The 11900-nt window shown below is 53.6% G+C and overlaps 1 protein-coding gene across 1 annotated transcript in view; it reads right to left on the reverse strand.

The window, feature by feature from the left end:
• TG (thyroglobulin) overlaps nucleotides 1-11900 on the reverse strand; it is a 168698-nt gene that overhangs the window by 77564 nt on the left and 79234 nt on the right. The window contains exons 37-41 of the mRNA XM_014544980.1: nucleotides 9586-9750; nucleotides 5300-5519; nucleotides 4844-4937; nucleotides 2428-2584; nucleotides 2012-2214 (exon numbers count right to left, since the gene is read on the reverse strand). Coding sequence (XP_014400466.1) covers nucleotides 2012-2214; nucleotides 2428-2584; nucleotides 4844-4937; nucleotides 5300-5519; nucleotides 9586-9750 — 839 coding nt within the window. The remainder of the gene's footprint in view (nucleotides 1-2011; nucleotides 2215-2427; nucleotides 2585-4843; nucleotides 4938-5299; nucleotides 5520-9585; nucleotides 9751-11900) is intronic.

Raw genomic sequence — 11900 nt, forward strand, 5'->3', positions numbered from 1 at the left:
CCCCTCACACCTCACAGCCCCTTACCCTCAGAGTCCCTCACTGTCCCACACAGTCCCCAGACTTCCTCTCTCCTGAGAAGCATTCTCCACCACCCCCTCCTTCTCCTGCTCTTGGCTGGGGCTTCTCTCTGAGCCGCCTGAAGACCCTCTCTTAAATATCTGCTTTAACTATCTGCTCTCGCCCCACAGCAACCTCCAAGCTTCCTGAGAACCAGGGCATGGATTATTCAGCACGGAGTCTCCAGCAACACAGTCCCCAGACTTCCTCTCTCCTGAGAAGCATTCTCCACCACCCCCTCCTTCTCCTGCTCTTGGCTGGGGCTTCTCTCTGAGCCGCCTGAAGACCCTCTCTTAAATATCTGCTTTAACTATCTGCTCTCGCCCCACAGCAACCTCCAAGCTTCCTGAGAACCAGGGCATGGATTATTCAGCACGGAGTCTCCAGCACCTGGCACAGCACCTGGCACCCCACCTGCCAACAGCTGGACACGCAGTACAATTAGAAGCTAATCAATGACAGAATAGTTTTCAGGCCTCATGGTCAACCAGGTTATTACTTCCCTCATGATTACTGTCATCATCATCAATATATCATAATCATCATTGTAGCATCACATTATCATCGTCATTACTATTATCATCATTACTATCACCATCATCACCACCATCATCATCGTCCTCACCATCATCATCATCATCACCATCATCATCAATATACCATAATCATAATTGTAGCATCACATTATCACCATCATTACTATCATCATCATCATCATCATCACCACCATCATCATTATCATCATCACCATCATAATCAATATATCATAATCATCATTGTAGCATCACATTATCATCATCATTACTATCACCATCACCACCACCATCATCATCGTCCTCACCATCATCACTACCATCATCACCATCATCATCATCATCATCACCATCATCATCAATATATCATAATCATCATTGCAGCATCACATTATCATCATCATTACTATTATCATCATCATTACTATCACCATCATCACCACCATCATCATTGTCCTCACCATCATCACTACCATCATCATCATCATCATCATCACCAATATATCAAAATCATAATTGTAGCATTACATTATCACCATCATTACTATCATCATCATCACCACCATCATCACCATCACTATCATCATCACCATCATCATCATCCCCTAGCAGGTGCTCAGACCGCCTAGCAGAATCATGAGCGCTGAGTTCTATTCTTTGCCTTCATTCCACAACCAACAGCTCGGTTGGTCAGGCCTTTGGAGCTCCGTGCCCGCCTGTGGCTGCTCACCCAGCTCCTGCCACTCCTTGAATAGCCATGTGGACAAGCCCCCGGGCCCCCTACTGTCCTCACCCCCCAGGTAAGGGAGCATCACTGAGGCGGAAGGGCTTAGAGTCACGCATCACCCAACACTGTCCCACAGTGAAATGCCACCAGGATGGAATCTCAGGGTGGAGGAGGGACAGGACGAGGGCTGCTGAAGAAACCAGACAGCTTCCGGGAGATTCGAAATTCAAACTCAGACAGGATCAGGGAAGCCGCATTGGGAAGCAGACGAGAGTTCTGTCGGTTTGATTTCTCTCCTGTTTGGGGGGTGCTGCCAGGTGTCGTTGGCATAGAGTTGGCTAAACTGTACCCCCATCATCACATGCCTCCACCAGAGGCCTTCTCATCCCACATCCCAGTCCTGTGGTGTCTGTGGACAGGGAGGGAACGCAGAGCTCAGACCAGTAAACCCTAGCGAGGCATTCGCAGGAGTAGAACACGCTGTCGGAACTATGAGCACCTGAGATGTGAGTGGCCAGCCGTCGGGGAGCCCTCAGCACCAGCTCCCGTGTGCATGAGAGACGGCCCTGAGCAGGACACACACTCAGAACACGGATACAGGGACCAAGCAATGGAAGCAGCGGGCCTCAGAGCCAGAGAGGACCCCTCACCTGACCGCACCTGCAGCCAGGTGGACACCGAGCGGCCACTCACCATCAGCACGGCTCTCCGGAAGAGTCTGGAGCCGCCAGCCCCGGTGGTGAGAAGGTGGATGCTGGCCACGTCGGCTCCGCCGCGGTCGGCTGCCATGGTCACCCGCCGAGGGTCCCCGCCAAACGCTGCGATGTGGGTCTGCACCCAGGTCAGAGCCGCCGCCTGGTCCAGCAGCCCCCAGTTGCCACTCACCGCGCTGGCCCCTTCAGAGAGAGGAGAGCCTTTTACCTTTTGTAATTTTGCAGCTGGAACTTAATTACCCTGGTGCCATCCAGGGCAGGCACCTGGTGCCTGTGGGGGACCTGACTTCTGTCCCCACAGGTTGGGACTTGGTCACTGTGAGGCCAATGGGAAGAGCATGGGCTCCAGCCTGTGGGCTCAGGAATCAGCAGTGCCCACCAATGCCAGCAACTCACCAGCACTCAGGAAGCCGAAGATGCCCACTCGGTAGCCAGCAGTGACCACGATGAGGTGGCCAGTAGCAGCCAGGAAGGAACCGTCCAGGGCGAGGCTCCCGTCGTCAGCCCCGGCCTCCATGTTGTGGAAGAACAGCAGTACGGACGCGTTGGGGGCCTGTGGGATGGGAGAGATGCGGGGCTAGAGGTTGGCCCATTTCCCCACCAGGCTCCTCTCCCATGGAGGTGCCAGATTCTGAGCCTGCACAAACTCTCCCCATCAACTCTGCCCTGTAGGCCTACGCAGCCCCATGTGATGGGTAGAAATATGTCCCCCAGAATTCACATTTTGAAGCCCTAAACACTAGACCTCAGAAGGTGACTATTTGTAGATGGGTTCTGTAAAGAGGTAATCAGCCAGCCTGGCCGGTGTGGCTCAGTGGTTGAGCATCGACCTATGAACCAGGAGGTCACAGTTTGATTCCTGGTCACAGTCAGGGCACATGCCCGGGTTGCGGGCTTGGTCCACAGTGCTGGGCTGATCAATGATTCTCATCACTGATGTTTCTATCTTTCTCTCTCCCTCTCCTTTCCTCTCTGAAATCAATAAAAAGAGGTAATTAGCCAGTGCACCCTAGTCCAATATGACTGGTGTCCTTACAAAAAGAGGACATTAGGACACATACATCCGCTGAGAGAAGACAACGTGGACACACAGAGGGGAGATGACCATCTACATGTCAAGGAGAGCAGCCTCTGAAGGAACATACCCTGGCGACAACTTGATCTTAGACTCCAGGCCTTTACAATCATAAGAAAGTAAATTTCTGTTGTTTAAGCCTCCACATTTGTGGTACTTTTATCAGAGCAACCCAAGCAAACTAATAAACCCCATTTCACAGATTAGGAAACTGAGGGTCACAAAAAATGAAGACACTTTGCCCACAGTGCAAAGTGAGCACGTGGCCCCAATGGCAGCTGGTGGCGGACTTGGAGCCATGCAGTCACCTAATACCCCAGTTCTGGCCACTAGTTTACTCCTGGAGAATGTTCTGGGTCCTTGGTGAGCCCTTTCCATGCGGCCATGCTAACTGGAACCCCCCATCTTGGTGATGCAGAGCTTAACTCAGACAGCCAGGCACTGTGTGCCCAGGGTTTTATTCATTCAGTCCTCACCCAGCTCTGTGAGGTGGCATGTCATTATTATTCCCATTTTACAGATGAGGCAGTAGAGGTTTAGAGGTGTTAGGTGGCTTGTCTAAGGTTACACAGCAGCTATAAGGCAGCAGAACTGGGCTCTGAACTTAAACTGATCCTTTTATATGAGCCTACAATGCTCCATCTGGGGGGTCTGACACCCCACCCCAGGCCAGGGGATAGGCCAGGCTCCGGGGGGCCCATGCCATCCAGGTCTTGCCTCCCTGTGCTGTGATTCTCCACTCCCTGTGCCACGGGCTCCGAAATGCAGATGGTCTCCTCACCGCCAGCAAGCCCTGTTTGGTGGCCTTGTTACAGAGTTCACTCAGACCAGCCGGCTGCCATCACACCTCCAAAGTGCAGCTGGCTCCCGTGGCTAGTGGGCTAGGGGACCAGGAAGTGGTGACATGGTCACATGTGCCAGGAGATGAGTCAATACGGGTCACCAGGAACTCATGTTTCCCGAAGTTCCTCAGTTCCTTTTTCTCTCGTGTGCTCTGACCCTTCTCCAAAACAGGAAGCTCCAAGACTGAACCTCAGGTTCAGAGCCACCACTCAGGTGAACGCGGGCTTCAAACCGGGGCATAACCAGAGTCAGGGCCAGAGCCGTGCTCCCCCTCCAGCGCGGCCTGAGACCCGCGTTTCCACGGACGGCTCCGAAGAGATGGCCGAGGGGTCTCTCCAAAGTCCTCCCAAGGAGAGAGGTCATTTTCTCATGGGCAAACTAACTTGAATGTGGGTTCCCCTTCCCCATCCTGTGCCCCCTCAACCCTTCATCGCTGGCCCTGCCCCACCTGCGCGGCTCACACCCTCCCTCCTGCACGGCCTGCTGGGAGGGCACCACCTGGCCACCACCTCACACCCCGTCACTTGCCGCTTCCTCCTGTGCTGTATTTTGCTTCCATATTTATTTGTCGTTCAGTTGTTGTTTAATATTTCGTTGCTTACTTATTTCTGCCCCTTCCCACTAAAGTATAACCCCCTCCCCAAGCAGCTGCTGGGTCTTGTTCACAGCTGTGTCTCCCCCAGGAGAGTCCCCGCCCGTCACGGGCCCCGTGTGAACAGTTCCAGAGCACGGCGCGGGGTAAGCGCGCACTGTCCCGTGTGCACGGGGCGAGAGGATGTGGCGAGGAGCAGGCGCAGCCGTGTAGGAGCTGAGGGGACGGTGCTGGAAGCTGTGGGGACTGGGGGTTCCCAATGGGCAGCTTTCAGGGCAAACCCAGCAACGGCTCAGACTCACCACATTCTGAGGGACAAACACGTTGAGATACAAGCAGTCCTCGCTGACCCCGGACGGTGTGGGCGTCCTGACCCCTGGCTGCCAGCAGCGGGCCCTGCAGATACAGACGGTCTGACTTCCAGGAGAATCAACCGCGGGGACTTGCCCGTGTCCCTTCCAGCCCCACACCAGTGGCCAGAGCCCTCTGCCCGCCAGCTCTGCAGCATTTCGGCAGCAATCAGGTCCCCGGACCACTGCATGGAGCCGAGCACGGCGGCCCTCCATCCCCAAATGGACTTCATAGGAGCAAGGCCATGTTCAGTGGCTGATGTTGGGGAGGGGTTACCTGTTAGAGCACGTAACACCACCTTATCTACACCCCCCCAGCCTCACGCCCCACTCAGGCCCACATGCGCCTCCTGCTCTCAGTCTGACGCTGATGGATTAGAAGATGAGTGCATTGCGCTCAACCCTTACCGCGGCTTGGTGGCAGCCCAGGACCCAGTCCAGTTGGAGGGCTCCGGTGCCCGGAAGCGGCCCTCCGCCAGGGGCGGGGCAGCATAGGGCACTCCCAGGAACTGGTCCACTTGCTTCCACGAAGTGCCCACCTGGATGGCCTGGGACCTGCCCAGCAGCTGGCCGTGGGGGGTGATGGTCACAAAAGGTGCAGATGTCCCAAAGCCGAGCAGAGGGGTGTCTGTAGAGGTGGGGAGTGGGGAGGAGGGGCAAGAGAGAGCAGTGGGTGCTCTATTCACGAGGAATACTCTGACATGCTTGAGAAACAAACGCTGCTTTTTGCGCTTTAAAAATGTCGGTAACTCCTTCAGACCCCCCGAGCTTACACGTAGGGAGGTCTGTGCTCAGGTGAGTAAGAGAAATAAGAGCAAAGACAGCTGGTCTTTCCCAGGCGCTCAGCAGGCAGAGCACAGCTCTAACCCTCCTCTCCCGGGGTCATCTCAGCGGCTCCTCCCAAGAGGCTAACGTGCCCACAGCCCCTTACTCAGCTCCCTGGGCCAGGCGTGCACTGCAATTCAAAACTGCGGCCTCTTTAAAGAACCGAAGGACGCAGTCAAGCAATGGGCAGTCTCCCGAGGGGGTCTGGAGCAGAGCCCGTCCTCAAACACAAGTATTTCTGCGGTAAAAAGTAGGGATGGCTCCTACTAAGAGCAATGAATAAAGAATGTCATTTCTTCAGTTACAACATCCAGTTCAGATTTTGCCACCAAATGAGTTTGCTGCAAACTTACAAAAAATGTGTGTTCTAACTTGTAGAACTTTCAGATTTCAGAACTGCAGCCAAGGACCAGGGACCATATGTGCATTTCAGTGGCGAGGGAACAGGTGTAGGACCCTGGGGTGGATGGCTGCCTGGGCTTCAAGCTGATGTGGGCTTCAAGGCCTTTCTGAACCCCAACGCTGACCACACTCCATTCACACAGGGCCAAGGGCCAGGTCAGGACTCCTCTCAGCCCAGCAAGGCCCCCCTCCCGTTGTGTATGCCTGAACCCCACCTGGTCTATTAGGTCAAGGCCGTGCCGCCTGCCAGCTGAGCTCTGCGCTCCAAGCCCCTCCATCCCTCCTTGTAATGCTAATCACCAGACACTGATCAGCCTCTCTGAAGCCCTATCTCATCTCCTCCACTCACTGGTCTTCCGTTCACTCATTGATTCAATAAACTGCCAAATGCCATTTCCAGGGACTTGAGACAGGCCTTCCGAGTCTGATTCCCCACAGGGCTTAGGACTGGGCACAAAACAAAGGACAGCTCTCTCTGTGTGAGTGTGTGTGTGTGTGTGTGTGTGTGTGTGTGTGTACAGATTATTGTTTCCGTCAGGTGTGTTTGCTTTGCTCAGCTTCACTGTGGGCTGATGGAGAGAGAAAGCTTTGCTCTTTCCCCTGCAGCTCCTTCTATTTGTAATTCAGATGTGATGGTTGCTAGGAGCCCGGGCAGGAGACAGACAGGTCTGTCTATTCCTCAAAAGCTGGCTAAAGGCAGTGGTTCCCCAGAAAGGGGTTTTGCCTCCCAGGGGACATGTGACATTTGGCTACTGGCGTCCAGTAGATGAAGGCTAAGGATCTGCTGAACAACTTACTACAGATGAGCTGAGCCCCCACAACAAAGGGTTACCCAGGGCCCAGGTGTCAGGGTGCTGGGGCTGAGAAACCCTGGGATGCTGTGTGCTCATGGCTCCAGGCACTGATGGGAGCATGGTGGTCAGCAAGGTGAGGAGGAACCGTGGGTGGGCTGGGGCTCAAGCAGGCCTGGGTTTCATGTTACGGACCAGCTACTTTGGAAAACGCCAAAATTTTTGGGACCCTCAACTTCCCACCTGAGAAACAGAAAGAATAGCAGTCCCGACACCACAAAGGTGTTAGGAATGAGTGACACCAGTGTGTAATGGCCCAAGCCCAGGGCCCGGCAAATGGCAGCTCAACACATGAATGAGTGAATGAGTGAATGAATGAATGAGAGATGGGGAGGAGGAATGGGAGGAAGGAGGGAAACCGACTGAAACCTCCTCTGCTGCGAAGACACTGGAGTGAGAGCTGGTACTCAGGATGGAGGGAAATTGTTGCTGCTTTTAATCTGGCCGCCATGGCAAGTCCTGATTGATCTCACCCCACCACGCCTTCTCCCAGCATTTCCTGTCTCCCTTGTCAATCACAGGGCCTTGGGCACGCATGCAAGGCTGTGGGCACTAAAGTGGCAGAACCTCTGAGGCCGGTTCCTTCCCTCTGCAGGAAACAGCCACATTTCACGAACGTGGCATCATCCGAAGGGGGAGCAAAGACAAGAAATACCAAGGCGAAGAATTTCCAGGGAATGCGAGGCGGCTTTCCCACGGGCAGTGGAATTCCACCCCCCCTCTCAGAGGCTGCCCGAGAGCCCAGGCTGGACGAGGGCCAACGTGGGGGAGACATTGGATGTGCTACTGCCTTCTGAACCCTTTTGCAGAAACGGTGGATTCCTTCCAGCGTATCCACGTATGTAGGCCATGCAGCTATTCCTTCACTACTTGAGTGAAGAAAATTACTGCAGCTCTACAGGTGCCTCAGGTACACACTGACCATGCCTGTCAGACGCATGTGGGCATCCTCTCCCGCCAGAGGGAGAATTTCGCGTGGAATTGGAGCCCCGTGCAATGTCAGTGGTGCTGGGGTGAACAGGGACAGAATCTGATTGAATTTACAGAGCCCAGACTCGGAGTCAAGGCATTTCTCAGCGGGACTGCCACGCAGATTAGCTACAATGTGGGCACGATGTACTATTGAAATCCAACCTGACTAAATCGTAGAAATGTCCAGACAGAGGAAAGACTGGAGATTGAGGGCCTGGGACCTCAGTATTCCCGGGCCTGGGGGGCACTCTCCTTGGCTGAAGGCTGAGGTGGAGGAGGGAAGGAGAATCATCACTGGGTCAAGACAGTCCTGAAGAACCATCCATGTTCTAGGTTGGGGTGGGGCCAAATCCAACCGCTACCAGTTTTATAAATAAAGCTTTATTGGCACACAGCCACGCCCATGGAATTCCCGATTGTATTGTCTGTGGCTGCTTTCCTGCTACAGTGGCAGAGCTGAGTAATTGTAAGCGAGACAATAAATACAGTGGCTGAAGCCCCGCCACGTGGCTCAGTGGTTGAGCATCCACCTATGAACCAGGAAGTCCCTGTTCGATTCCCGATCAGGCACAGGCCCAGGTGGCGGGCTCAACCCCCAGTGTGGGGTGTGCAGGAGGCAGCAGGTCAATGACTCTTTCTTTCATCATTGATGTTTCTCTCTCTCCTTCCCCCTCTCCTTCCTCTCTGAAATCAATAAAAATATATTACAAAAAATACTGTGGCTGTAGAGCCTGCAATATGTATTATCTGGCCGTTAGCAGAAGTGGGTTGACCTCGGCCCTTGAGGATAAGATGGCAGACATAGCCAACATTCCTAAAAAGCTATTCATTTCATCCAAGAAGCATGTCTCATTGGGTAGGTGCATCCCCTGGATGCCCAGCCCCGGGTATCCTATTACACAGCTCTTCCCAACTTCACTTAGTGACGGATTTGTTTACATGTTGCTATCCCCCTGCCTGCTTCACCCCTGTGTCCCCAGCACCTAGCAGTGTCTGACACATAACGGCACTGTGTTGATTGTTTTTAAACTGAACTGAGCCGGGAGCCGCTGCCCTTTCTCACTGTGAGGCACGTGGTTTGCGGGAGAGGACTGCATCTAGAGGCTGGAGACCCGTTTCTCAGGTGACTGTGAGGCGGTCCGTAGGCGGCGGCGTTTGCGGGAGAGGACTGCATCTAGAGGCTGGAGACCCGGCTCCGCGTCCTCTTCTGCCATCCCTCTCTGTGTGACATCAGAGGAGTGACTTAACGTGTCTGGGCCAGAGTCTCCTGATCTCTAAGGTGGGATGAAACCCTTATCTCACCACCTGCCAGGATTGGTGTGAGGACCCAGTGAGATGGGGCCGGTGAGAGGCCTTCCTGAACTACAAAGCAGTAACACAAGGCGGCCCATCTGATTATTTTACTAAGAAACTCAAAGGCCAATGGCTTCTGTAGCTCAAAGGGATGAATGAGCAAGGGTGGTGCAGAGAAGACCTATGTTAGAAGGGGGTTCCACCTTCCTCAGTCCATCCCGGGTGAGAGCCACCTAGCTTTTTCATAAGAGTCTTAAAGTCACTGCCCGCCAATGACAATGTGCTTGGACAGTCCACCTCAGCCATACCAGGCTCCCAGGAACGGCCCCACAGGCACAGGCCTGGACTTACTCAGCTTCCGGTAGATGTGGGTGGGCTCTTCTCGCAACAGAAGCTGGCAGTGCTGGGCCTGCAGGCTGTGTGTGCAGATCTGGGTATCAGGGTAGAACACACACCTCAGAGCACCAGGGCGGGTCTGCAGAGTGGTGACCTGGCAGGCTTGGTGACGGGAACACTCTGAGGAGTAGAGGGAGAAGGGTGAGGCTTGGGCCTCAGGGATGCCATGCAATCATGTATTCATGCATTCGTCCATCCCTGCATCTGTGCAACCATTCATCCATGCATCCATCCATTCTGTATCCATTTAACTATGCCTCCATCCTTCCTGTTTCTATCCAGCTCTGCATCCATCTACCCATGCATCTATCCATACATACACTCATTCATCCATCCATGCATAAATGCATTCATCCATCCAAAACACATCCATTCATCCATCTATCCATGCAAAAATGCATTCATCCATTCATCTACCCATAAATACATCCATCTATCCATTCATTAATCTATCCATGCATCATTGTACCCATATATCCATTAACCCATCTATCCATGCATTTCGTCCACCCATCCATCCACCCACATATGCAATACATCCATCACTCATTGCCACCGCTCGCTCACTCATTTGAGCAATTACTATACATCCTCAGCACTGCTACAGGGGGCGGGAACGAAATGCTGGTAGGGGGGAACCCAACTCTCCCATCCATCTACCTTCCTCACAACATCAGCTTTTGGGTTATTTATTCACAAACATGCTCTTGTCATTCACCTATTTAAGATATTCCATGGCTCTCCACTGGCCTCAGGATTAAATTTTACCAAATAAGGTTCTCTATACCCCAGCCTTTGCCTCCTTCTTCAGCCCCGCCTGCCTCCCCTCCCCACCACCCCACCATGTTTCACTAGGGGTTCTGTCACCTCCCAGGTGTGCCGCTTCCTATAGCAGACACTTCCCATTATGCCGGGCATTTTGGTCCTAAGGACGGCTCTGAAGAGAGGGCTGCACTGTTCGCTTGGGCAGCTGTGCGCGGCCTAAGGCCTATTTATACCAGGTCTCCGGGCCGAGGCGCCCCCCGGAGTTGTGCAGTGAGCAACCTGCACCTCTGCGCATGCAGCCCTGTCTGTAAGATGTGCACATCGCCAGCCAACCTTGTGGGCAGAGGAGGCTCATGGACTTTCAGAACTGGAGGAGTGTGAGCATTACCCAATCGCAGGCTCTTAAAGGAGCTAGTCTCTATAGAACACACCTATCGAGTGGTCACCTTGCTTATACCTCTGATGGCAGGGGCAGAAATAGAATGGTGGGGGCCAGCTAGAACTGTAAGGAATGTTACTCCTGCTCCGTTCACCGTGACTGTTTTCTTCTGATTACAGAAGGCGCATCCTAACCTGGCTGGGAGTTACACACACAGGATCTGGGCGCTCAGCCGGAAGTTCGGCCCACCCTCCCCATCGGGAGCTGCCTGTGATCACAGACAGATTAACAACCTTGTTGCAGAAACCAGAGCTCCAGCCCTTTGAGGACCCCCAGGCCTCTGCTTACCTGTTAACTGCCCATTTGGCACGCCCTTTGACTACTTCCCCATGTAACCTTTGTCTTTCTACACGACATAAGCAGCTGGCTTGTGGGGGCGCAGAGCAGATTTCTATGGATGACCCGCTGCTCTCCCACGCTGCCGGCAGGACTCTTCTACGCAATATAAACAGCTGGCTTAGGGGGGCGCAGAGCAGATTTCTGTGGATGACCCGCTGCTCTCCCACGCTGCCGGCAGGGTGGAATAAATGCTCCTATATGATTCAACCCTGTCCCTGCCGAATTTGCACTGAAAACTGTCTCTTGACATTTGAGTTTTAAGCATAGTCTTAGTTTTGCCCCATGAGCTTGGCTAGAATAAGTATATCTCCTCCTCAGCATGATGGCCCCACAGCTTCCGCTCGCCTCCTCCGCCCAGACTAGCCCCTAGGTCATCCCTCTGGTCCTCCTCCGACCTGGCTCAATGCCACTCACGTTCTGTGTGGCATATCCCACAGCGACCTTGATTGTGGGCTGACCACAGAGGAATGAGCACCCTGCAGAGGGGAGCCCACCCAGATATATTTCCTCCTCAGCATGATGGCCCCGCTCTCCTCAGGATAGCGGTCACAGCTTCCGCTCGCCTCCTCTGCCCCAGGCTAGCCCCTAGGTCAGGGGTGGGCAAACTTTTTGACTCGAGGGCCACAATGGGTTCTTAAACTGGACCGGAGGGCCGGAACAAAAGCATGGATGGAGTGTTTGTGTGAACTAATATAAATTCAAAGTAAACACCATTACATAAAAGGGT

The sequence above is a fragment of the Myotis brandtii genome, unplaced genomic scaffold, assembly GCF_000412655.1.
Source record: "Myotis brandtii unplaced genomic scaffold, ASM41265v1 scaffold390, whole genome shotgun sequence".
Lineage (NCBI taxonomy): Eukaryota > Metazoa > Chordata > Mammalia > Chiroptera > Vespertilionidae > Myotis > Myotis brandtii.